Below are 27644 nucleotides of genomic sequence, written 5' to 3'. Positions count from 1 at the left end.
CACAATGGAATTGATAATTGTGGATCTTTAAGAGGAATGATATATATAGCAATAAAAATGAACAAACTACTGTTTCATGTAACAATATGGATGAATCTTACAAACATGGTGCATGAAAGAAGCCAGACACAAAGAAAAATAAGTGGTATGAGTCCGTTTGTATAAAATTCAAAGACAGGGCCAGGCATGATGACTCACACCTATAATCTCAGCACTTTGAGAGGCTGGGATGGGTGGATCACTTGAGGCCAGGAGTTTGAGACCAGCTTGGTCAACGTGGTGAATGCTGTCTCTACTGAAAATACAAAAATTAACTGGGTGTGTGATGGTGCATGCCTGTAATCCCAGTTACTCGGGAAGCTGAGGCACAAATATCCCTTGAGCCTGGGAGGCAGAGGTTGCAGTGAGCTGAGATCACGCCACTGCAGTCCAACCTTGGTGACAGAGTGAGACTGTGTCTCAAAAATAAATAAATAAATAAATAAATAAATAAATAAGTTCAAAGACTAAACTAATTTAATATATTAGAGCTAAGGATAGTATTTATCTTTGGAATGGAGGGTTGGGTTAATGAATAGGAAGTGTCACAAGGGGAGCTTTTCTGTTCATTGAGCTTCTACACTTACGATTTGTATATATGTTACATTTCAGTGTAGTGTTATTTTCAGATGAGATAGTATGTGTAAAATGCTTAGTATAATGCTTTACTCATGAAAATGAGTTCAGTTCAATAGCTGGCAGCATTAACTATTTACTGTGGTTTAGTGCTCTGTGATGATAAGATTCACGGCAGTGTTATCCAACAGAACTTTCTGCAGTGATTAAAATGTTCTGTATTTGTGCTGTTCAGTTTCACAGTCAGCCACAAGTGGCTGTTGAACATTTGAAATATGACTAGTGTGACTGAGGGACTTATTTTATTTATTTATTTATTTTTGAGAGAGAGTTTTGCTCTTGTTTCCCAGGCTGGAGTGCAATGGCGCAGTCTCGGTTCATAGCAACCTCCAACTCCTGGGTTCAAGCGATTCTCCTGCCTCAGTCTCCCGAGTAGCTGGGATTATAGGCATGCGCCACCATGCCCAGCTAATTTTGTATTTTTAGTAGAGATGGGGTTTCTCCATGTTGGTCAGACTGGTCTTGAACTCCCAACCTCAGGTGATCTGCCAGCTTTGGCCTCCCAAAGTGCTGGGATTACAGACGTGAGCCACTGCACCCAGCCTGAGGGACTTATTTTATTTTATTTATTTATTTATTTATTTATTCATTTATTTTTATTATTATTATTTTTGAGACGGAGTCTCGCTCTGTCGCCCAGGCTGGAGTGCAGTGGCCGGATCTCAGCTCACTGCAAGCTCCGCCTCCCAGGTTTATGCCATTCTCCTGCCTCAGCCTCCCGAGTAGCTGGGACTACAGGCGCCGCCACCTCGCCCGGCTAGTTTTTGTATTTTTTAGTAGAGACGGGGTTTCACCGTGTTCGCCAGGATGGTCTCGAACTCCCTCGTGATCGCCCGTCTCGGCCTCCCAAAGTGCTGGGATTACAGGCTTGAGCCACCGCGCCCGGCCCGAGGGACTTATTTTAAATTTTTGCTTAACTTTAATTAGAACTTAAATACCCAGTATGTGGCCAATGGCTATTGTATTGGACAGTGTGGGTGTAGGGTTTTTGTCATAGGAAATGACTGACGGAGAATAGCAATGTAGTTCATTTGAGTCATTCAACAAATCAAGAAACTGAGAGACCAGAGCATCAGATCAATTGTGCATATATACATTGAAGAATGCTCAGGATTGTGACAAGACCTGATTGGAGTAGGAGACTTAGCTAGGTTCAAGTCTTCAAAGAGCCTTTGGTTAGAGAGGGGAAAGTGCAAAGGCCCAGAAAGTAATGTTTTCTTCCATATAGACTATCTAAAGTACGCAGAGAGAAATGTTTCTGTAGCAGCAACAGGGCAACAGGTGCTCCAGAGAAATGTTTTGTATTTATTTATTTATTTTAAGAGTCTCGCTCTGTCACCTAGGCTGGAGTGCAGTGGTGCGATCTTGGCTCACTGCAATTTCTGCCTTGAAGCGATTCTGCTGCCTCAGCCTCCTGAGTAGCTGGGATTACAGGCATGCGCCACCATGCCCGGCTAATTTTTTGTATTTTTAGTAGACACAGGGTTTCAACATATTGATCAGGCTGGTCTCGAACCCCTAACCTCAGGTGATCCACCCTCCTCGGTCTCCCAAAGTGCTAGGATTATAGGCGTGAGCCACCACACCTGGCCTCCAGAGAAGTTCTGTACAACAAAACTAGAGTAATAATGTGGTCATTGGAGATCTGTGAGAGAGAAGTTTGGTGCAGTGAGAGGAAGGAAGCTGGCTTGCAGGAGTGGATGAAAGGTTAAGGTACAGCCAATTTTCAAAAAGCTCCTCTCTGAAAACAATGTGAGGGGAGGTGGTAGCTAGAGGGAGATGTGGGATTTTGCTTTTGTTTAACAAATGGTGAGAAATAGAGCTTGAGGAGTGACCTTTAAAAGTGAAATTGCGGCCGGGCGCGGTGGCTCAAGCCTGTAATCCCAGCACTTTGGGAGGCCGAGACGGGCGGATCACGAGGTCAGGAGATCGAGACCATCCTGGCTAACATGGTGAAACCCCGTCTCTACTAAAAAATACAAAAAAACTAGCCGGGCGACATGGCGGGCGCCTGTAGTCCCAGCTGCTTGGGAGGCTGAGGCAGGAGAATGGCGTAAACCCAGGAGGCGGAGCTTGCAGTGAGCTGAGACCCGGCCACTGCACTCCAGCCTGGGCGGCAGAGCGAGACCCCGTCTCAAAAAAAAAAAAAAAAAAAAAGTGAAATTGCTTGATGTTTTTAAAAATTTTAAATATTAAAATAATTATGTTAAAATTAAAAATTTTAAATAAGTTCCTCAGTCATGCTAGTCATATTTCAGATGTTCAATAGCCACTTGTGGCTAGTGACTATTAAACTGAACAGCACAAATACAGAACATTTTAATCACTGCAGAAAGTTCTGTTGAATAACACTGCCGTCAATCTTGTCATCACAGAGCACTAAACTACAGTGAATAGTTAATACTGCCAGCTGTTGCACTGAACTCTTTTCATGAGTGAGGTGTGTGGAAGAAATGTTGAAGCTGAATTCATATGGTGTCTCTGTGAGGAGGGGCAGAAGGAAGCTGGGTGACGATAGTGGAAATGTTGGTTGGGCCAGATTTTGAACAGCCTTGAATGACATTATGAAGTAATGCTGACTTTATCTGTTAGTTCATAGAGAGCCAAGGAAGGTTTTAAACATGTGAGTCTTCAATAAGAGTCTGTGCTTTAGAAATACTACTCCAGCAATAGCAAGGACTGTGAACTAACTGTAAAGTGTCCAGACTGAAGGCAGACAGATTGTTATCAAACAAGAAACAATGAAACCCTGAATTACAGAAGTAGCAGAGAGAATGGAGATGAGTTGATGAACTTCAGAGTTGAGAGGTAGAATGAGCACAACCTATGGTGATGGAACAAGGGGAAGTTGTGCAGACCTGGAGGTTTCTACCAGAGTTGACTAGGAGACTTGGTGAGCTTACATTTGGGTTCTTAATTAAGGAACTCAAAAGAAAGAATAAGCATTTGAGAGTGGAGTGAGTTGCAACAGCTTTGTTGAGATATAATACACATACTATGCAATTTATCCACTTGGAGTATACAATTTATGTTTTTGGTATATTCACAGAGTTATTCAACCGTCATCATAGTCAATTTTAGAATGTTGTCATCACCTTGTAAAAAACCTGGTATACCCATTAGCAGCCATTCCCCATTTCACCCCAACCCTCCCAGCACTAAACAACCACTAATCTACTTTCAGTCTATGAATTTGCCTATTCTGGACATTTTTTGTAAGTAGAATCATGTAACATCTGATCCTTAGTGACTAGCTTCTTTCACTTAGCATACTGTTTTCAAGGTTCATCCAGATAGAGATAACTTTTCGCCTTGTATTATAGTCACCTCTTTGTGTTTTATCTCCTGTACTGCAAGTGCCTTGAAGGCATATATTCCAGAGCTGAATATAGCATATATTTTGGTATTTAGTTATGACTCAGAAAATATTTGATACATCACAAGTTAGAAGGTTAACTCAGTTAACCACAAATGATGTTAACCAGAATGAGCTGTTTCTGCACGTGCTTACTCACTGAAGTATGTCTGTATTTGTTGTGATGGAATAGCTAGGTACCATGCCAATGGTGATCTGGTACTGGATCTGCTGTTAACTCTTTGTGTGACCTTGGGCAAGTCATTATACTCTTTGGAGACACTTTCCATATTTGAAAATGGAGATAAAATTTCGTACCCCATCTGACACTGAGGAATAAGTAAAGTAATTCAAGTAGATAGAGTTTGGGTAGAGTTGGGGTTCATCCAGATAGGGGAAGAAATGAATGTTTGATCCTATTCCCTAATATTCCTGGTATAGGAATAGTCCCCCTATGTAGCCTTTTTTCGTGGGATTAGGTATTTTGTCACCTTGAGTCATTTCAACTCCCATTGTCAAGGCCTGTGGTTTTATCCACGGCATACTGCTTCTCTTGTCACCAACCTGAGACATTTGACCTATTCTGTGTTCTCTAGTCTTTCTCTCTGGAATACTTAAGACGCTTATTTCTTAAGGACATTGACAAGTAGATTCCCTATTTAGCTTAGTTTTCTGTCTCTTCCCTTAATTCCTATTGTCTTCACAGAATGCATATAGTTGAATATTAAGAAAAGGGGGCCAGGTGTGGTGGTGCACTCCTGTAATTCCAGCACTTTGGGAGACTGAGGAAGGCAGATCACTGGAGGTCAGGAGTTCGAGACCAGCCTGGCCAACAAGATGAAACCCCGTCTCTACTAAAAATACAAAAATTAGCCAGGTGTGGTGGCACATGCCTGTAATCCCAGCTACTTGGGAGGCTGAGGCAGAAGAATTGCTTGAACCTGGGAGGTAGAGGTTGCAGTGAGCTGAGATCATGCCACTGCACTCCAGCCTGGGTGACAGCCTGGGCAACAGGGTGAGACTGTCTCAAAAAATAATAATAATAAATATTTTTTAAAAAGGTTAAAACCTACCCAGTCCAAAACAACTTGTAAATTCAGTTCCCCATTGTGTGTGCCTGCCCACCCCTAGTTTGGAGAGTTGTTCGTGCTCTTATTTAGAAACATATGCTAAGTATGTACTTAAGTGCCATGTATCAAATGAAATAGTCCTTGATTTCTAAGATCTCATAGTGGTTCGTAGGAAGAGGCTGACATATGAACAGATAATCACAGTACACTGTGAAAAGTGCTCTTGCAGGGCAATGTACAAGTGGTTATGGGAGCACCTGGAAGAAGGGTTTGGGACGGTGTTTTGAAGCAAATGTCACTTGGCATTTCTACACTAACAAGTATATACTATCGCAGAAGCAGCCTGATGAAGAGCACCTGCCTTCTTTCAGCCTTACAACAACCTGGTGAGGTATAGGTTTTTGACTCCCTTTTTAGAGAGCATTCTGAAGTTCAGAAAGGCTCAGTGGCTGGCTCTTAAACGCAGATTCTAGATTCAGCTTCTGTGTTTGTCCCCTCCCCCTCCCAGCACATCTATGCCCTTAAGGAAAGCATAGAGTGTACCTATGCACTCTATGTGTCCTGCCAGCTCCTCTCCTTAGTTCTTTCTCTTTAAGCAAAACTAGAGTCTCAGATTCCTCTTTTCTGTGTCTAGCCTGCTTCCAGTGCTGTTGGTGCATTGAGTATTCCAGGGCTGTAGCAGTAGTGAATATTGCTGATGTCATTGTTTGCCTTATTGGGATTTTGCTCTTTGTTTCACAGGGAGCTGTGATTGGTATAGACGATGAGGACGACAGCACCTTCACAATAACTGTTGATCAGAAAACCTTCCATTTCCAGGGTGAGCTGAAAGAAGAGATTCTTTCTCTTCATAGTCCCATCTGCTTCTTTTCTTCTCTTTTGGGTTGTTTGCTGGATGACTTGAATGGTTTTGCAACTGATCCTGCATGAACGAGTGCATAGGAACATTCTGGATGAAGTGGTACTGCAGGTTAGGCAGGGATTTGTATCTGCAGTGGATGTAGATCAATTTGAAACGACTGTGGATCTGGCTGCAGTTGGAGATGAAAAATTTTAAAGGATAAAAATCAGTGAAGGGGGAGAGTAATGGGCTGCTGCTGCTGCTGGCTTGTGTTTACAGAAGGTTGCTGATCTTCTTTATCAAGGAGTATGGTTCTGCTTCTGCATGAAGAGTCTAAAGACTGATTGTGAAGGTTGCAGTGTTCGCGTAAAACTCAAAATATAAATTAAATTGAAGCTTAGTGGCAACCTTTGGCTTAAAGGTTTTGCTCTGCTTCAAGAATTACAAATTTGCATTCATTTCATCTGTGTTTCTGTGTTTTGTCTGCCAGCCATCATTTCTCTATTATCCTTTTTATAGTCAAATGCCATCTGCCACTGCTGTGTTTCGGCATTGCATGCTAAGGTTCACTGGTAGAAAGGCTAAGGTACTGTATGATCATTCTCATTTCATCTTGCTTTGAAAACTCTAAACCAGCAAATAAAAGTCCATTTTAATGATCTTGTCCTAAAGTACCTCTTGTCTATTAGGAGTAACTATTAGTTTTAGTATTAATGGTTTTGTTATTTTACCTTTCCAGAGTAATCTCTCTTTTATGTTTAGAGCAGTCCAAGAAACTTAGAAATGAAAAGATTTGGAGAGGTTAGCACTTTCTCTCAACTACAAGTAACAGTACACTGTTAGAGATGCTAGGTATGCCAAGATAAATAAATATTAAATACATTTACTGCTTAAAAATGTTTTGGTTATGAAGTCTAACAGAGGCCAGATATGTTATATGAGGTGTTTAGGCAGCTGTTGTCTTTTTGTGCTAGGATAGTGAATTGCAGTTATTTTTCTTCATTGTCTTGTTTCAGAAATTGATGGATAGTAATGAAAGATGCAGATTATATCCAACAAACATAAACCAGTGTACTCAATAGTGATACCTCTAATACTTCTTCCATATATCCTTAAAATATTTACTGTGTTTGATATTATTTATTCAGAGCTGCTTTAATAACGATGCTGTCCTGAAATTCTCTACTATATTTAACTTTATAAAACATTTTAAATCCTATTATGAAAGTCCAGAATTTTTATTTTTAGGTTAAATATGTAATGCTGCTTATAAATCAAAGCAGATAATTCCTACACTCTGAAACTCTTCACTTGAATACAGTTGAATATTTTAATGCATTTCAAGAAAGAGCTGCTGGGTGCAGGTAAGGCTGCAGTATGGAATTCTCTTCTGTGCAGTTACTAAGAAGGAGACACCTCCTTTGGACACTCAGAAGCTGCATCTCTACCTTCTGATTTACTTTTAAATTATTTATGTCCCCATTGGCAGTCTCATACTTATTTGGCTTATAAAACAAGAAATTTTCCTAAGGAAGGATTTAAATGATAAGAGTTACGCACATTTTAAAAATTGATTCATAGTTCTGAAACTATCAGAATAATTAGTTTATTTTCTTTTGTAGTAGTTATGGGAGTTCTAGCATGAGATCTGGATTTTGCAAAGAACTTGTTAAGACTGTTTTTGTTGTTGTTGTTGTTAATGAGAGCTATTTCACATTCATAGGTCCTTGATCATAAAATCCTTGCAAATTTGATAAAAAGTTATCAATGTCTGAGAGATCTTAAATTCTTGATTAGAATTGAAAGCAAATTTTAGCTATATACATGAACATATGTTTAAATGTGCTGAAGTTTTCATTGAATATACTAGTTTTTTTTTAAGCAAATGAAATATCAGTTGATGCATTTATAAAACAAATTCTACTGTCAACTATTAAAGGGAAAGCTAGAGTTTGTTCAGATACATTCATTTATTCATTCAACATCTATTTTAGACATTATTCTGGGGATACAGTGGCATACAAAACAGATAAAACTCCTTGCCCTTTGGATCATCCATTCCAGGAAAGGAGAAAGGTAATCAATAACGATCAACACAATAAGTTAGTAAAATATAAGTAAATGAGAGTGATAAGTCCTGGGGAGAAAAAAATAAAATAGGAAAGGAGAAAATTAAATAGAAGTGAGATTGTGGAGAGAGGGGAGGTGTTGAAATTTTAAATAGGGTAGCTAGGGAAAGACTCACTGAGATGGTGCCTTTTAGTAAAGAGCTGAAGAAAGTGAGGGAACAAAGTATATGGCTATGTTGGTGGGGGAGGTGGGGTGAATAGTCATTTCTCTGCCTGGAATGACGTACCCACCCTGCCTCCCTCCACAACACTGTCACATACTTTGTTTTGTTTTTCTTTTTCTAGTTTATAGTCATATATTTGAAGAGCAGCTGGAGGCCAGCTCTGGTTGGAGTGCAGGTAACCATGCGGGGAGAGTAATGGGGAATGAAATCTGAGAGGACACAGGAAGTCCAACCATATGAGACCTTTATAAGGGCATTGAATTTGACTGAGATAAAAGGCCATTAGAAGGTTTTGAGCAGAGAAGTGACATGGTGTGATTTATGTTTTAACAGGATGGCTCTGGCCACTGTGTTGGGAGTGAAATTCAGAGGGGCAAGGGCAGAAGTAGGGAAACTATTTCTGCAGTAGGAGGCTGTTGTAAACCAGAAGAGAGGTGGTAGTGGCTCCCACATGGTAGCAGTGGAGATAGGGAGATAGTGAGAAGTGGTCGAATTGTGTGTATGTTTAATCACCTTTATTGAGGTGTAATTAACATACAATAAAATGTACACAATATATAGTTATGCGGTTTAGTTTATTTACTCATAACTACCACCACAATCAAGATATAGATTCCATCACTCCAAAAGATTCCTTTATGCTCCTGTCAGTCAGTCCCCAGCCCCAGCCCCTGGCCCCAGGCAACCACTTATCTGCTTTCTCTCATTGTGGAATAGGTGTTTTGTTTGGAGAATTTAACATAAATGGAATCATACAGTATGTACTTTCTTCTCTGGCTTTATTTTAGCTCAGCATAATGTTTTTAAGATTCATCTATGTTGCATATATTAATAGTTCCTTTTATATTGCTAAGTAATACTCTGTTGTATGATAGTATATTTATTCTGAAGGTTGAGCTGTAGCATATGACAGAAAGACAAGTCTAGGTCGAGTAACAAGAATGGAGTTGCCATTAACTGAAGTGGAAGATCACAGGAGGAACTAGTTTTGGGAGGGCGAGGGAAATGTGGGCATTGGAGCTTAGCTTTGGACATGTTTACTAAACAAGTTTTTAATGTCCACCAAATAGGCAAATGGAGATGTCAAGTCGGCAGTTGGAGTTCAGTGGAAAAGTGTGGGCTACAGAAATAGAATTAGGAGTCATTGGCACGTAGATGGTATTTAAAGCCACAAGAATTTGGGAATAAATGTTGAGAGAAAAGAGGTCCAACTGCTGAGCCCTGGGGCACTCAAACATTTATTGAGAGGGTGCATGATGAGGTAAAACCGGCGAAAAGAGGTTAAGAAGAAACAACCAAAAAGGAGGAGGAAAATCAAATGAATGTGGTACCCTGGAAGCCACAAGAAAAGGTGTTTATAGGAGGAGAGAAGGATCAGTGACTATGTCAAATGCTACTGACAGGTCAAGGAAGGTGAGGATTGAGAAATGATTACAGGATTTAATAATGAGAAGTTTATTGGTAACCTTGAGAAGAGTGATTTTAAGATAGGAGTAGAAACAATGCATTCAAGTTTTGATGTAAAGGGAAGATGAGAACTATAGCAGTAACTAGAAGGGGAAATGGGAGCAAGGGAGCTTTTGTTTTGTTTTTGTAGGATAAGAGAAATAATAGCATTTCTATGTTGTTGGCAGTGATTCAGTAAAGAGGGAAGAATTGATGATGCAAGAGAGAAAGGAGAGAGTTGCTGGATCAATGTCGTGGAAAAAGCAAGAGAGGATGGGATCTAACACACATGTGGGAGCAGTGTCTTTGGCTTGGAGCATGGGCAGTTTATCAGTAGTATTGTAACATAGCTGTGGTTGTTGATGAGACCTTAAATAGATTAAAGCAGTGGTAATAGGGAGGAAAATGGACTAGATTTGAGATTTTCAAAAATCTGTAGGAACTGGGGCACAGTGGTATGCACCTGTAGTTCTAGCTATTCAGGAGGCTGAGGCCAGAAGACCACTTGAGCCCAGGAGTTTAAGACTGTAGCATTCTATGATCACACTTGTGCATAGCCACTGCACTCCAGCCTGGGCAATATAGTGATGCCTTGTCTCTAAAAAAGTTTTTAATCTGTAGGAACTGATAATTGCTCGGAAATGGGAGGTGAGAGAATTTGGGTACTAAGGGTGATGCTCTTGGCTTGGCTTACTGTTGGATGTTGTCAACATCTCTCTCTCTCTCTTTTTCTTTCTCTCTCTCTCTTTCTTTCTGCCTTGCTCTGTCACCCAGGCTGGAGTGTAGTGGCATGAACTGCAGCCTCGACTTCCTAGGCTCAAGTGATCCTCCCATCTCAGCCTCCAGAGTAGCTGGAAGTACTAAAAAATTTAGCCTACACCACCATGGCCAACTAATTTTTTATTTTTTTAATAAAAAATTTTTATTTTAATAGTAAGTTATTTTTTGAGTTAAAATTTATGTATGTTTAATCAACTTACTGAGGTATAACTCACTGTGTTGCCAGGGCTGGTCTTGAACTCCTGGGCTCAAGCGATCTTCCTGCCTTAGCCTCCCAAAGTGCTGGAATTTCAGGTGTTAGCCATTGTGCCTCACCGTCAGCATCTGAAATAGAGAATATAGGAGATCAGAGGTGGTGGTGAGGGACCTCTTATGTTTAAGGTGTCAGTGGGACACACAGATGATGGTAATTGGATCTGAGTCTGGGCTGGAAATGGAGATTTGTGGTCGTCGGCATACTGCTGGTAGGTAGAACTAGCAGTTGAAAATATATATGCCTAACGGCTAGGCAGGTTAACTACAGTCAAGTGCTGCATAAGGACATTTAAGTCAATGATGGACCACATGTATGATGGTGGTTCCATAAGATTATAATACCATATTTTTACTGTACTTTTTCTATGTTTAGATACACAAATACTTACCATTGTGTTGTAGTTGCCCTCAGTATTGAGTCCAGTAACATACTCCATAGCAGGGCATCAAATCTTTTGGCTTCCCTGGGCCACACTGGAAGAAGAATTGCTTGGGTCACACATAAAATACACTAATGATAGCTGATGAGCTAAAAAAGAAAATTACAAAAAAACCTCATAATGTTTTAAGAAAGTTTATGAATTTGTATTGGGTTGCATTCAAAGCCGTCCTGTGCCACATGCAGCCTGTGGGCCGCAGATTGGACAAGCTTGCAGGTTTATAGCCTAGGAATGATAGCCAAACCCTATAGCTTAGGTGTGTAGTAGGCTTTGCCATCTAGGTTCATGTACTGATGTTTGCACAGTGATGAAATTGCCTAATGATGTATTTCTCAGGACACATTTCTCAGAGCAGATTCCAGTCATTAAGCAGTGCATAACTGTAAATGAGTTCAGAGTATGGCTGTGTAAAGACGCAAGTTGGAGAGGTCACACCCTGTGTAAAAGGGATAGCTGCCACTTAGTTCCAGACAGTTGTAGGCTTGGAATGTTCACCCATTGTTGTCAGCTCATCCTTTTTTTTCAAAAGAAGTCAGAAATTTAATTATTATTTTTGTGTGTGTGTGTGAATGAGGCTGAGTGTGTGTGTGTGAACTCTCCAGTTTTAGGAACAATTTTTTACGTAGACCAAATAAAATGCATTTATGGGCTAGATAAAACCTTTGGATTTTTAGTCTTTGATTAAAGCCATGGTAGTAGTGAGTGTTATCCTTCTGGAAGATCAGAGTGAGAAGAGAGCTGATGATTAAACCTTGGATCACACTAGGGTAGAACTGCTAACAGGCTCAGAAGAATGATCAGCGAGATTAGGATGAAAGCTATTAGCTTCAACCATATGAAATTACTGTTTTTTATAGGTGAGAAGTAGCTGCATATCAGCAGTTCATATAGCTCAATCTAATAGAAGACTAGTTCATATTAATAATTAGAAAAAACTAATTATTTGAATTTTACCTTCAAATGAAATTTTATCTGTTTAATTTAATATATATCATTCATAATGTTACTGATAATATATTGGGGTAATAATAATAATAATAATGGCTAATATTTTTTGAGTGTTTATGTGTTTTAACTGAATAGTGCCTACCATAAAATAAACATTTTAACTCATGCAGTTTTCACAACCTTATGAGGTAGGTACCGTTATACTATTAGTGCTTTTATTTTATTGATTAGAAAACTGGGAACCACCGACACATAGCTAATATAAGACAGAACTGAAATTTGAACACAAACAATTGTACCCAAAGCCATTTTCCTCTTCATTGTTATAAAATATATTATAGAGATTTGTCAACTAGCTTATAATTAATATTTATCAGAAAGGAATTAAGAGGCCGGGCATGGTGGCTCACATCTGTAATCCCAGCACTTTGGGAGACTGAGGTGGGTGAATCACTTGAGACCAGGAGTTTGAGACCAACCTGGCCAGCATGGTGAAACCCCATCTCTACTACAAATATAAAAAATTAGCCAAGTATGGTGGTGCGTGCTGTAGTCCCAGCTACTCGGGAGGCTAAGGCAGGAGAATTGCTTGAACTGGGAGGCGGAGGTTGCAGTGAGCCAAGATGCTGCCATTGCATCCCTGCCTGGTTAACAGAGTGAGATGCTTTCTCAAAAAAAAAAAAAAAAAAGAAAAGAAATTAATATAAAAAAGGAACTCTAAATTACAATGCAGTTTAATGCAATTAAAAAATTGGACTCTAATTAGCTGGGAGTGGTGGTGATGTGCCTGTAATCCCAGCTACTCAGGAAGCTGAGGTGGGAGGATGGCTTGAACTCGGGAGGCAAAGATTTCAGTAAGCTGAGATTGCGCCACTGCCCTCCAGCCTGGGTGACAGAGCAAGACTCTGTCTAAAAAAAAAAAGTCGACAATGACCACAAAAATGATAATTATGTGAAGTGATACATTTGTTAATTGGCTAGATCAAACCATTCCACAATGTATATACACTTCAAAATATGTTGTACGTGATAAATACAATTTTAAAAATCACAGAAAAACCCAATTTGGCGTTGTTAATGTTCTACATGTTCCATTATTTCGTAGAAATATTAGTGGCAGTATTGGTGTTGGTGGTAGTGGTAACAACTACTATTACTAATACTAAATAAATGTTATGAACCAGGCACTGTGTAACAGGCACTGTACATTACTTACGTAATTCCTAAATTCCAAAGTGAGATAGCTTTATGTCTAGTTTTAGAGTTAGAGTAACTGAGTTTCAGAGAAGCTAAGTGGCAGAGCCAAGATTCGTGCCCATTTAGGTCTACATCAGGGATTCTCAAAGTGTGGTTCCCGACTAGAGGGTCAGCATCACCTGGGAACTTGTTAGAAATGCAGATTCTTGAGCTCTGCGCCTCACTTGCTGTATCAGAAACTTTGGGAATGGGTCCGCTCTAGTGATTCTAATGCACTCTTAAGTTGAGAACCATGGGTCTGGATCCAATGGTTTAACATGTTATTCCAGTTTACTCTCATAACAACCACTTACACATAAGAAGGAATTGTCCTCAATTTATAGATAAAGAGAAGTGAGACGCAGAGTTAAGCGATTTGCCCTTGAATTTGGATTGTCTGTATGTCCTAACCTATATATTAGGCAAGTCTTGCCTTAAGCAAATCTGATGTGTGAAAAATCAAATAAAATTTTAAAGATAAAAATTAAGGATATATATGTGATTAGTTTTCCGTAAAATAATCCTTCATTTTCAAAGGACTTTACAGGGAACTTTTTTTTTTTTTTTTTTTCCTTGGTTGCAGTGAGCTGAGATCATGCCACTGCACTGCAGCCTGGGCGACAGAGCAACAGCAAGATTCCGTCTCCAAAAAAGAAAAAAAAATGCAAAATTACTACAGATAAACCAGTTGTTGATGTTATGGTGAAGGAAAGTGTTTAATTCAGAGAAGTTATATTGATCAAGTATATTATGGCAACATCACTGCTACTGCGTTAACATCAATCAGTTTAGCAAGGCACATCTGCATCATTAATCATTTAGTAAATTATAAACCGTGGTTGCAGGCTTAAAGGTGTTCTGCTATCTGAACACTATCACTAGTAAACAGAGGCCATTATCAGTAGGACTATTGATTTTAAAAAATTTCCCTCTGTTTCATATTTTTTATTTTCATGTGATAATTCTTCTCCAAAATGAAACCAAATAATAAAATATTTCCACACTTTATGTAAGGGAAGTAAATCAGCTATAACTAATTTTCTAATTAGATTTTATCATTTCAATAGGTGTTAGGAAAATGCTACTGAATTCACGTATTGGGAGTTTGTTGTATTATTGAGGAAGGTTGGACTTCACTGATGTGCTTTTCTTCTTCTTTATTTGTTTTCTGTACAAGATCCTACCTAAATATTTGAAATTATAATCTTTCCAGGTTTAACTAATTATGGACTGTTTGACTTAATAGTTATCAAGGTTAGGATAGTTTTATTTTTTGTTAATAATGTACATTTTATTCCAACATTCCGTTTTCCATAATTTCTAAGTAGTAAAATTAATACTCACTTTAGAAATTTGGGAAAAGTATGAAGTAGTATAAAGATGATAGTAATAATCATTCATAATACTACCACTTGAAGATAATTATTAGTAGCATGCTTATGTATTTCCTTCTGATCCTTCAGTTATTTACAGTAATCCCCTCTTATCTGAGGTTTCACTTGACACAGTTTCAGTTACCTGTGGTCAGCTGTGGTCTGAACATACTAAATAGAAAACTCCAGAAATAAGCAATTGATAAGTTTTAAATTGCACACTGTTTTGCTCCATCCCACTTGGGTGCGGATCATCCTTTTGTGCCATTATCTATGGTGATGATGCTACCTGCCCATTAGTCACTTACTAAGTAGACTTCTTGGTATCAGATCTACTGTTGCAGTGTACTGCAGTGTTTGTGTTCAAGTAGCCTTTCTTTTAGTTAATAATGGTGCCAGAGCACTAGAGTGGTAATGGTGGCATATTGTTATAATTGTTCTATTTTATTATTAGCTGTTAATCTTACTGTGCCTAATTTATAAAAGAAACTTTATTATAGGCAAGTATGTAATAGGAAAAAATATATAGTATATATAGGGTTCAATACTATCCACAGTTTCAGGCATCTACTGGGGGTCTTCCTATGATAAAGGGGGACTACTCTGTGTGTGTATGAATGTGTGTTATAAAATTTAGTCATTCTGCCAGCCTGGGCCAACATGGCGAAACCCCCCCACCCCCGCTAAAAATATAAAAATTAGCCCTGTGTGGTGGCTAGCGCCTATAGTACCACCTTCTTGGGAGGCTGAGGCTGGTAGAACCCCTTGAATCTGGGAGGCAGAGGTTGCAGTGAGCCAAGATCTTGTCACTGCCCTCCAGCCTGGGCAACAGAGTGAGAGACCATCTAAAAAGAAAAAAAGAAAAAAAATTGAGTCATTCTGCATAAATAAGTAATCCAGATTTTCAGTTCTAAGTATTATGTCATGATCCTTTCCCCATGACACTGAATGTTCTAAGGAAACTTGATTTTGGCTAGGTGTGGTAGTTCACGCCTGTAATCCCAGCACTTTGGGAGGCCAAAGCGGGGTAGATCACTTGATGCCAGGAGTTCGAGACCAGCCTGGCCCACATGGTGAAACCCTGTCTCTACTTAAAAACAAAACAAAACAAAAAATTAGCCGGCGTGGTGGTACGTGCTTGTAGTCCCAGCAGTACTCGGGAAGTTGAGGTGGGAGAATCACTTGAACTCAGGAGGCGGAGGTTGCAGTGAGCTGGGATTGCACTGCTGTACTCCAGCCTGGGTGACAGAGTGAGACCCTCTCTCAAAACAAACAAACGAACAAAAAAAAAAACCATGGTTTTTAAAAGTTGCATAATATTTCATTTTATAAATAATATATTTAGCCACTCATCTGTATTGTACACATTTTTCTCCATTTTCTCTGTTTGGTTAGTCTTTAACCAAATCTCTGGTTAATTGAGGATACTTAGATTCATAAAAGAATTTGTCAGAACTAAAGGCATAAATTTTTTTTTTTTTTTTTTTTGAGATTAAGGCTGGCTCTGCCGCCCAGGCTGGAGTGCAGTGGCCGGATCTCAGCTCACGGCAAGCTCCGCCTCCCGGGTTTACGCCATTCTCCTGCCTCAGCCTCCCGAGTAGCTGGAACTACAGGCGCCCGCCACCTCGCCCGGCTAGTTTTTTGTATTTTTTAGTAGAGACGGGGTTTCACCGTGTTAGCCAGGATGATCTCGATCTCCTGACCTCGTGATCCGCCCGTCTCGGCCTCCCAAAGTGCTGGGATTACAGGCTTGAGCCACCACGCCCGGCCAGCATAAATGTTTTTAATATTCCTGAAACAGCCTTCCCAATTGCATTTACTCTTCTCAGTTTTCATCACACCCCTCATCAGCACTTAGTATTGTAATTTTAAAGGCATGCCAACTCAATGTCACTGCAAAAATATATTTTGACGTGTTTGTTTATTTCTTGTTGGGTGACTTTTTATTCCTTTGACCATTTTTTTTTTGTTGTTCATCTTTTTTTATATCCTTCTTTTTTGAAAGTAAAAAGAAACAGACATTCATTGATGCTATTATTTCAGAAACTGCTGTTATATATTAAGTAGCATTTGTTTCAGTTTGGAACACATTACTTGCTAGGTATTAGTGTGAGGAGTAAAGTAAGATATATAGACAAAAGCATTTCCCTACCTTTGTATATAATGTACCTGAAAAAAATGCATGGAAGTAGACTGTGTGAGTTGAACAAAGACGTGCATGGTATAGGAGGGTATATTCTTACCACATACTATAAAGTCCTTAATGACATTTTGCCTTTTAGAGAAAATATTTATTCATAAGATTTATTTATACATTTTATTCCTTTCCTTCAAAAAGGAACATATAGGCCACGGACCAGAGTCTGATTGGCCAAATTCTATGGATTGTTCCAATGATAAAGATTTACTGTTTTCAGCTTTCTTAATGATTTCTTGGTTGTATTATGTTTATTAAACTTATGTTTATTATTATTCCCATTGCCATTTTAATTTTTCTGTTTTTCTACTAATTAAAATAATGGTAGTACAGCCATTTATGGAAAACAAGATGCAGGCTTCTCCAAAAACTGAAAATTGAACTGCCATCTGATCCAGCAATTCCACTACTGAGTATAAGGTTGTCCCCCAGTATCTGTGGGGAATTGGTTCCAGGACCCCCACTCCCCACCCCCAGTACCAAAATCGCAGATGCCCACACCCCTTATATAAAATGGCACAGTATTTGCGTAAACCTGTGCCTGTTCTCCTATATACTTTAAACCATCAGTAGATTTCTAGATTACTTACAGTACCTAATAGAGCGTACATGCTATGTAAATAGTTATCATACTATACTTTTAAAATTTGTATTATTTTGGCTAGGGGTGGTGACTCACACCTGTAATCCCAGTACTTTGGGAGGCTAGGTGGGCAGATCACCTGAGGTCAGGAGTTCGAAACCAGCCTGGCCAACATGGCAAAACACTGTCTCTACCAAAAATACAAAAATTAGCCAGGCATGGTGGTGGGCGCCTGTAATTCCAGCTACTGGGGAGGTTGAAGCAGGAGAATTGCTTGAACCCGGGAGGCAGAGGCTGCAGTGAGCCAAGATCATGCCATTGCTCTCCAGCCTGGGTGACAGAGCAAGACTCTGTCTCAAAAAGAAAAAAATTATATTATTTTTATTGTTGTATTATTATTATTAATTGTTTCTTTTTAAAAATATTTTTGATCTTTATTTGGTAGAATCCATGGATGTAGAACCTGCAGATTCAGAGGGCCAACATACATCCAACGGAAATGAAATCAGTTTGTTGAGGAGATATGTAATGCACTCCCCACATTCACTCATTCACTGTAGCATTATTTACAGTTGCCAAGATATGGAATCACCCTAATTGTCCATCAGTAGATGAACAGATAAAGAAAATGTGTGGCCGGGCGTGGTGACTCACGCCTGTAATCCCAGCACTTTGGGAGGCTGAGGCGGGCAGATCACAAGGTCAGGAGTTCAAGACCAGCCTGACCAACATGGTGAAACCCCATCTCTACTAAAAATACAAAAATTAGCCGGGCCTGGTGGTGCGTGCCTGTAATTCCAGCTACTCAGGAGGCTGAGGAAGGAGAATCGCTTGAACCCAGGAGGCGGAGGTTGTAGTAAGCCAAGATCACACCATTGAACTCCAGCCTGGGTGACAGAGCAAGACTCTGTCTCAGAAAAACAAAAAAGAAAAGAAAAGAAAATGTGTATGTATACACAGTGGAATACTGTTCAACTTTATTTTCCTTTCTTTTTTTTTTTTTTTTTTTTGAGACGGAGTCTCGCTCTGTCACCTGGGCTGGAGTGCAGTGGCTGGATCTCAACTCACTGCAAGCTCCGCCTCCTGGGTTCACGCCATTCTCCTGCCTCAGCCTCCCGAATAGCTGGGACTACAGGCGCCCGCCACCTTGCCCGGCTAGTTTTTTGTATTTTTTTAGTAGAGACGGAGTTTCACCGTGTTAGCCAGGATGATCTCGATCTCCTGACCTCGTGATCCGCCCGTCTCGGCCTCCCAAAGTGCTGGGATTACAGGCTTGAGCCACCGCGCCCGGCCTATTTTCCTTTCTAATTTTTTTTTTTTTTTGGCCAGGAACAGTGTGTTGAGACCAGTTTTTTGTTTGTTTTTTGTTTTTTTTTTGAGACAGAGTCTTGCTCTTGTCGCCCAGGCTAGAGTGCAATGGCATGATCTTGGTTCACTGCAACCTCTGCCTCCCAGGTTCAAGCCATTCTCCTGCCTTAGCCTCCCAAGTAGGTAGGATTACAGGTGTCTGCCACCACACCCAGCTAGTTTTTGTATTTTTAGTAGAGATGGGGGTTTTGCCATGTTGGCCAGGCTAGTCTTGAACTCCTGACCTCAAGATCTCCCCGCCTCTGCCTCCCAAAGTGCTGGGACTACAGGCGTGACCCACCATGCCCAGCTGAGACCAGGTTTTTCTTTTTTTGAGATGGAGTTTCGCTCTTGTTGCCCAGGCTGGAGGGCAATGGCGTGATCTCTGCTTATCGCAACCTGCGTCTCCCAGGTTCAAGCGATTCTCCTGCCTCAGCCTCCAGAGTAGCTGAGATTACAGGCATGCGCCACCATGCCCAGCTAACTTTGTATTTTTAGTAGAGATGAGGTTTCTCCTTGTTGGTCAGGCTGGTCTCAAACTCCTGACCTTGGATGATCCACCCACCTCAGCCTCCCAAAAGTGCTGGGATTACAGGCATGAGCGACCGTGCCCAGCCAAGACCAAGTTTTCAAAAAGAAGGAAATCTTCACTGGGCTTGCTGGCTCATGCCTGTAATTCCAGTACCTTGGCTAACACGGTGAAACCCCGTATCTACTAAAAAATTAGCCGGGCCTGGTGGTGGGTGCCTGTAGTCCCAGCTACTTGGGAGGCTGAGGCAGGAGAATGGCGTGAACCTGGGAGGCGGAGCTTGCAGTGAGCCCAGATCGCACCAGGGCAGGGACCCAGCTGAGGCAAAGGAACTGGGGCATTGGTTGAAAAAGATGGGCTTGAGTCATGGCATGAGGCATGAGATGAGCAAGTCTGTCACCAAGTGTTTGGGAGGTTTGGAAACCTGGCCAGAGAAAGGCCTAGGGATGCTCCCCATATGGATTTAAAGGTCAGGGAGTCAAACGTTAACCTGTACCCAATTTAATTTTAATCCTGTTCTAACGCACAGTTCTCTTACTATGTCAACTAAGGGAGTATTCCCAGATTGAGTTCTCTTACTATGTCAACTGAGGGAATATTCCCAGATTGTTGAGGGAAACAAACCAATATGTTTTGTCATATTTACTCCTCCTTTGCAGAAGTCCTGCTTTCCAAAGAAGACTGAATGTAGAGCCTGAGGTTACCAGTAAAATAAGGATGCCAGTGCTTACTCTAGAAGTGTTGTGAGATTAGAGAAATGCATATAAATACTCAACATGGTGCCTGGCAAATAGCAGGGCTCGAAACACCTTAGCTGGTGCTGTTACTCTATATGAATTTACTTGTGATAATGCTGCTGCTGTTTCTAGGATTCCCCATTTCTCCTTTTTCTAGTCTAGGGTTTGCCCTGGTGATAACCCAAAATAGGTCCTTGAAAATCCCACACACTGAGGATGGCACAAGGGATACAGAGCTGATCGAGTGCTATTCAGGGCGTTTCAGTTTGATAGGAGGAATGACTGATGAGCATAGCAGCTGGTACAGCAGGAACTGTACCAAAGGCTTAAGTACATTTTCTCATTTAATTCTTTTAACAACCCAAAAGATAACTATGAGGAAACTTAAGCACAGAATGTCAGATAACTTATGCATAGTATGTAATTTGGAACAAATAATTACAGTACAACATAAGTGCTATAGAGACCTATGGAAATGTTGAAGAGAAAACTAGTAGAGGCAAGGAAAAGCTTCACAGAAGAGATAATGTTTGATGTGGGTTTTGAAGGATGAAATAGAGGTGGAGATTGGCAAGGCTGGAAATGGAAAGAAGGATCACTTAGCAACCTGCACAGAAAGGGGCAGCACATTCTAAGTAAAGGGAACCATGTGTGCACGAGCTTGGAAGTGTGGAAAAGGATGACTTGTTTGAGAAATGTGAGAATTGTCCTATATTTTAGAGTACACGGAAGGTGAGGAGAAGGAGGCTTGAGTTGAGCTGAAACTAGATAGATCATCAAAGATCTCATACACCAGAATGATAGGTTAAAACACCTTTTCTGTAAATTAGAAAAAGGCAATTTTAGTCAGGGAAGCCTCCTCATCACATATGTGGCTCAGAGGGAACACTAGGAGCCAGTAGTGAAGAGAAGTGAGATTGGAGGCAAGGAGCCTAGTGTGGAGCTTACTGCAGAGGCTCTGGTGAGAGATGGTGAAGGTTTGAACCAAGGCAGTAACGGTGGTTGCTTTTACTTACACAGGGTACATCCTGATTGTCAGTGGATAGACTATGAATGGAATATGACTATTTAAAGTATGCAAACTGACGCTTGACCATGTTCTTTCTGTGGGAGTTTTTAGGTAGCTTACAGAACTTTTGAGGAATTCACATTTTCAGCTAATGAGATAAATCAGGGTAATGCCATAAATGCAATGTACAATTGAATTTTAGCAGTGTGGACAGATTGGTTCATGGTAGAGAGAAGTGAACCTGAGTCATAGCCTATCTGAAAAGAAATACCTTTTCTAGCTTTATATATAGTAACTAGAACTCAGTTTAACATTGTTGTCTAATATATATTTTTTGGCATGTCATCATTAAGAATTTCTTGGGCCAGGCATGGTAGCTTATGCCTGTAATCTCAACAGTATGGGAGTTTGAGGCAGGAGGATTGCTCAAGCCCAGGAGTTCAAGACCAGCCTGGGCAAACAAGCGAGATCCTTTTTTGAAATTACCAGGGCATGGTGGTATGCGTCTATAATCCTAGCTACTTGGGAGGCTGAGGTGGGAGGATCACTTGAACCTAGGCGTTCAAGGCTGCTGTGAGCTATGATTGTGTCAGTGCACACCAGCCTGGGCAACAGAGTAAGACCCTGTCTCTAAAAAATAAACTAAAAAACGTTTTAAAAAGAATTTTTAAAAATGTTTTTACACTTTGTACTTAATGAATTTGATTTAAGCATAGTGATTTGGTATAAATCATTATAAGTCCTAAATGTAGGGAGGGCTGAATCAGTGACATTTTACTATATGTAGACTGTGTTTTATGAGATGGAGTTAAAGCTTGTGGAATGTGCTTGGATTATGTCTGAGTTTATATTGCAGCCTTGGTCTAGGACTGTATGCTCTCTGAAAGAAAGGTGAAGATATTATATTAACAGCTTATGCTAAATATAGAGAGGGAGGAAGTAGCTTACTGCTGGTTCTTTGCCCTCAGCAGAAGTCCTTGGAAAGCTACTGGGGGCAAAGAGTGAAGCCTTTAGAAAGGTTGTTTACCAGGAATATTAAAAGATTCTAATGCAGAAATGCCTTCACTCTACCTTATACCCTGAAGAAATATTTGCATATTCTTTTTAAAGCTAAAGGGCTTCCTTACCTGCAATGTGTAAGGAATAACATCTATTTTCAGAAAATTCTCCAGAATTTTATTTATAGTAACATAAATCAATCATGATAATTTCTTAAAATGTGGTTCTGTTACTCCGTTAGGCCACATCCGTTTTGGCTTTGCTTGCCTTGGAAGTCAACAAAAGAATTAAGTAGCAAATTCTTTTTTCCTGTAGATTTATATTTTTGGCCTTGCTTTAGTTTCTTTCCTGAATTTTCTAACAGGCATTTTTTTTTCTCTCTCTCTTTCCTTTCATTGACTTACTCAAAAGTTGAGTGATGTGTAATATTCTTCCTTTCTGAAACTCTTAGCTTTGGTAATCAATGGACAGGTATTTTTGAAGTCCTATATTTTTCCTCATGAATTGAGATTTAGCTTTAGCTTCTTCTAATTACCTCCTGTCATCCTTCTTTTCTTTTCTTCCCCAGAATATGTTAAAGATATATTTTACGTTAAAGATATATTTTCCTGAAGAAGGAAGGTTAAATTAATAAATTCAGTAAAACCTCTTTTAATAAGATTCTTACAGAGGTCAAGTTTACCAGATTTCAGGATTAATTGAGTCTGAGACTCTTCCAGCCCCAAATAAAATTTTGGTAACCTACCACCTCCTAATCTGATTTTCTTCCTGTCTTCTCTGTGTTATGGAACAGCACTTCCGTTTACCCAATTAGCCAAATTTGAAGCATTCTGTTTCCCTATGTCTACATTCCCTACATTCTCTCTATATCTGATGAGTTACTATGTCCATTGGATTCCATCTTTTCTTTATCTCCTGTCAATGACATGAGCCAGGTTCATTCTTTCTATAGCTTTTTAAGCTTCCTGTGCTTCCTGTTCTCCCTTTCTCTGGATTCTTTTCTGCTAAAGCAACCTCCTTGTTAACATTTGAGTGAATTCTCTAAAACCACCCTATTTCTAACATTTTTTTCTAGTCCTTTCAGTATTATATTAATGTGTCTTAAAGATTAGAAACTCAAATCCTGACTTTTCTAGATTTCAGAATTAAATAATGACCTGAGAGTAGGCCTTCTCTGAAGCCTAGAGTTAAGATAGGAAATATTTACTCTAGGAGCTACATTTTTAGGATATATTCACAGATGGATTTGGTGAGGCTTTCCATTGACTAGGAAGAATTTAACTTAGAAGCATGTAATTTTGGAATGAACTGAGAAGAACCCATAGGTTTTCACTGTCTGCTTTGAATGAATCACTGATACCCGGTTGCCCACTACATTGCTGACTTTGTTCTGGAGACTCACAGCATTGCCTCATATCGTCGAAGTGGAAGTTGTGGAGGATAAACACTTTTGTCAATATTTGCCTGCGTTTTATCTGACAGTTTTGGAGACTTCAGCTAAAACTATTCATAAATTATTGAAGGATCCAATTGTAGCAGGATCATTAAGCGAAATAAAGATTTCTTAGGAAATCTATTTTTAGTCTCTAAATATAATAATGGAACTCTACACTGAATAATAAATTACCAGGTCATCATTCCTCATTCAACAAATATTTATTGAGCACCTATATGCCTGGCATTATTCTAGGGGCTTGGGATACATCAATGTATAAAACAAATAAAGATCCCTGCCTTTGTGGAGAGCTTACGTTTCAGAGGCAGGAGGGAGAAATAAACATGAATAAGTATACAATCATGTGTTGCTTAATGATGGGGATTGGTTCTGGGAAATGCGTCATTAGACAGTTTCATCATTGTGCCAACATCACAGTGTATACTTACAAAACCTAGATGGGATAGCCTACTGTACACCTAGGCTACATGAGATAGCCTATTGTTCCTAGGCTATAAACCTGTAGAGTATTACAGCAGCAAATACTGTAGACAGTTGTAACGCAATAATAAGTATCTGTGTATTTAAACATAGAAAAGATACAGTAAAAATATAGTATAAAAGATAAAAAATGGTATGCCTGTATAGGGCACTTACCATGAACAGAGCTTGCAGGATTGGAAGTTGCTCTGGGTGAGTCAGTAAGTGAGTGGTGAGTGAATGTGAAGGCCTTGGACATTACTGTGCACCACTGTAGATTTCATAAACACCGTACACTTAGATTACACTAGATTTATTTAAAATTTTTTTCTTTCTTCAATAATAAATTAACCTCAGCTTGCTGTAATTTTTTTTTTTACTGGATAAGCTTTTTAATTTTTTTTAACTTCATGTCTCTTTTGTAATAACACTTAGCTTGAAACACAAACATCTTGTATAGTTATACAAAAATATTTTCTTTATATCTTTATTCTGTGAACTTTTTTCTATTTAAGTTTTTTTTATGTTTTAAAGGTTTTTTTAAAAAATGAAGATACAAACACACACATGATCCTAGGACTACACAGGGTCAGGAACATTAATATCACTGTCTTCTGCCTCCACATCTTGTCCCACTGGAAGGTCTTCAGGGGCAATAATAGGCACATCTCCTATGATAATAATACCTTCTTCTGGAATACCTCCTGAAGGACCTGCCTGAGGCTGTTTTACAACTTTAAAAAATAAATAAATAGAAGGCATACACTCTAAAATAACGATAAAAAGTCTGGGTGCAGTGGCTCACACTTATGATCCCAGCACTTTGGGAGGCCAGGCAGGAGGATTGCTTGAGTCCACAAGTTTGAGACCAGCCTGGGCAACATCGCGAGACCCTGTGTCTACAAATACTTTTTCAAAATTAGCCAGGCGTGGTAGCATGCACCTTGTATTCTCAGCTACTCAGGAGGCTGAGGTGGGAGGATTGCTTGAGCCTGGGAGGTCAGGGCTGCTGCGATGAGCTGGGCAACAGAGTGAGACCTTGTCTAAAATAAATAAGTATAAAGTAAAATAACGTTAAAAAGTATAGTATGGTAAATACGTAAACCAGTCACATTGTCATTTATTATCATTGTCAAGTATTATGTACCATACATGATTGTACATGCTGTACTTTTGCATGACTGGAAGAGCAGTAGATTTGTTTACGCCAGCATCACCACAAACACATAATGCATTGCCCTACAAAGTTAGGACAGCATCAGGATGACTATGTCACTAGGTGATAGGAATTACAATCTTACAGGACCACTGTCATGTATGCAATCCCTCCCTCCCTCCTTCCCTCCTTTTCTTCCTTCTGTTTACTTTCTCTCTCTCTTTCCTTTCTCTCTCCCCTCCCTCCCTCCCTCTTTCTTTCTTCCCCTTTCCTTTCCTTTCCTTTTCTTTTTTCTCTTCTCTTTTCTCTTTTTTCCTTCCTTCCTTCCTTCCTTCCTTCCTTCCTTCCTTCCTTCCTTCCTTCCTTCCTTCCTTCCTTCCTTCCTTCCTTCCTTCTTCCTTCCTTCCTTCCTTCCTTCCTTCCTTCCTTCCTTCCTTCTTCCTTCCTTCCTTCCTTCCTTCCTTCCCTTTCTCTCTCTCTCTTTTTTTTTTTCAGGGTCTTGCTGTGTCATCCAGGCTGGAGTGCAGTGGCATGATCATGGCTCACTGCAACCTTGATCTCCTAGGCTTAAGTGGTCCTCCTACCTTGCCCTCCCAAGTGATGGGATTACAATGAGCCACTGCACCCAGCCTGCAGTCTGTCTTTGACTAAAATGTCATTATTGCAGTCCATGACTGTATATGTTAGAAGAGATAAGTATAATAGAGAAAAGAAAAAGGTAGTGCAGGATAATGGGAATTGGGAATGCTGGATTAGGGGGCCAGGTTTTAGTCTATGCTGTTTAGAAGAGTTCATTGAGAAGATAGCATTTGAAAAGGTGACAAATTATCACTTGTCCTATAATTATGACTACCAATTAGTTGCTAAGAAAATGTCAGGCTTTGAAAATTAAGAAAATGTTGATCAGCCTGAGTGTGATGGCTCACCCCTGTAATTCCAACACTTTGGGAGGTAGGAGGATAGGTTGAGCCCGGGAGTTCAAGACCAACCTGGGCAACATACCAAGACCCTGTTTCTACAAAAAATAAAAAAAAATTAGCCCGGTATGGCACTTATCTGTGGTCCCAACCACTTAGAAGGCTGAAGCAGGAGGGTCACTTGAGCCCAGGAGGCCGAGGCTGCTGCGAGCCATGTTAGCACCACTGCATTCCAGCCTGGGCAATAGAATCCTTTTTAAGACTCTGTCTTAAAAGAGAGAGAGAGAGAAAAGAAAAGAAGAAAATATAGATCAAATTTTATCCCAAACCTCAGGGATAGCTGAGCAAGGGAAGGGAAAAAAATGTAAACAAATTAGAGCATTCTAGTGTTGTAGATGCTTTGACAGAAGCATATCCAAGGTGTAGTAAGGCACACAGATCTTTCTAATCTGATCTCACCTCTGTTCTTAATATGATAGCAGTTTATTTAAATAATGACTCAGACTTCCTGGATATCAAAGCATGGGCTTAGATCACTTTAGTCTTAGTCATGTGAATTAGTCATTCTCTCTCCTCTTTTTACCTTTTTAAAAAATACCATCTTAGGTTGAATTCATGTGAGCTGATTTTAATTCTAAAAAAAAAAAATTATATACCATCTGACTACTCAACATGACCCAACTTGTTCCAAATTATAGTCAGTTGCATTTTGAACCATCTAATTATCTAAGTGGGATATTTGTATTCATCATCCATCCTGCTATTTGTAGTGTAACTACCCACAGATCCATAATGAGCAAGACACGAAAATGTGCAAGGCACTTTGCAAAATGCCAGAGATACAGCAATGAATAAGGCTGGCAAGCTTCTGCTTTCTAAGAGCTTACATTCTAGTGGAAGAAGCAATCAAGTAAGATATCACATGTACTATATACTAGCAGTTCCCAGACTTTTTGGTCCGAGGATCCTTGTACACTTTTTAACATTATTTAAGGACTTTAAACAGCTTTTGTTTATGTGGGTTATATTTATTAATTTGCCAGTTTAGAAATTAAAACTGAAGGATTTTGAAAACATGTACTTATTTATTTAAAAATAGCAACAAAAAATCCATTATACTAACATTAATGAGAAAATAATAATTTTCCCAAGCAAATAGTGGGAAGAATGACATCATGTTAGATTTTTGCAATTCTCTTTAACGTCTGACTTAATAGAAGACAGCTGGATTCTCACATCTGCTTATGCATTCAATCTATTATGATGAGTTGTTCGGATTGAAGTATATAAAAATGTAGCCTCAACAGATAATGTGGTTAGAAAAGGGAGGAATATTTTAATAGCCTTTTTAGATAACTGCAAATATTCTTTGATACTTCACCAAAATTTAAGTGATAGTTACTTAAAGTTTAGTTGCAATGTGAAATCTGAAATTGTATTAATGACATTGATGTACAAAAATACTCTATCACATTAAAATCCATTGGTTTGTGTGGCACTTTGAATAGATCTTTTATGCTTTATATGATTTTGTAACATCATG

The 27644-nt window shown here is 39.5% G+C and overlaps 1 protein-coding gene across 7 annotated transcripts in view; it reads left to right on the top strand.

Moving 5' to 3' along the window:
• Positions 1-27644, top strand: part of OSBPL9 (oxysterol binding protein like 9) — a 171314-nt gene that overhangs the window by 49977 nt on the left and 93693 nt on the right. For 4 of the 7 annotated variants that reach the window (XM_033226396.1, XM_033226394.1, XM_033226393.1 and 1 more), the window contains exon 3: positions 5842-5920. The exons of the other annotated variants lie outside the window; for them this stretch is intronic. In XM_033226396.1, the coding sequence (XP_033082287.1) occupies positions 5842-5920 (79 nt within the window). The remainder of the gene's footprint in view (positions 1-5841; positions 5921-27644) is intronic. 7 annotated transcript variants of the gene reach the window in all.

This window comes from Trachypithecus francoisi, unplaced genomic scaffold (genome assembly GCF_009764315.1).
Source record: "Trachypithecus francoisi isolate TF-2019V2 unplaced genomic scaffold, Tfra_2.0 Lachesis_group12, whole genome shotgun sequence".
NCBI classification, from domain to species: domain Eukaryota; kingdom Metazoa; phylum Chordata; class Mammalia; order Primates; family Cercopithecidae; genus Trachypithecus; species Trachypithecus francoisi.
This window is presented reverse-complemented; position numbering and strand designations above follow the sequence as displayed.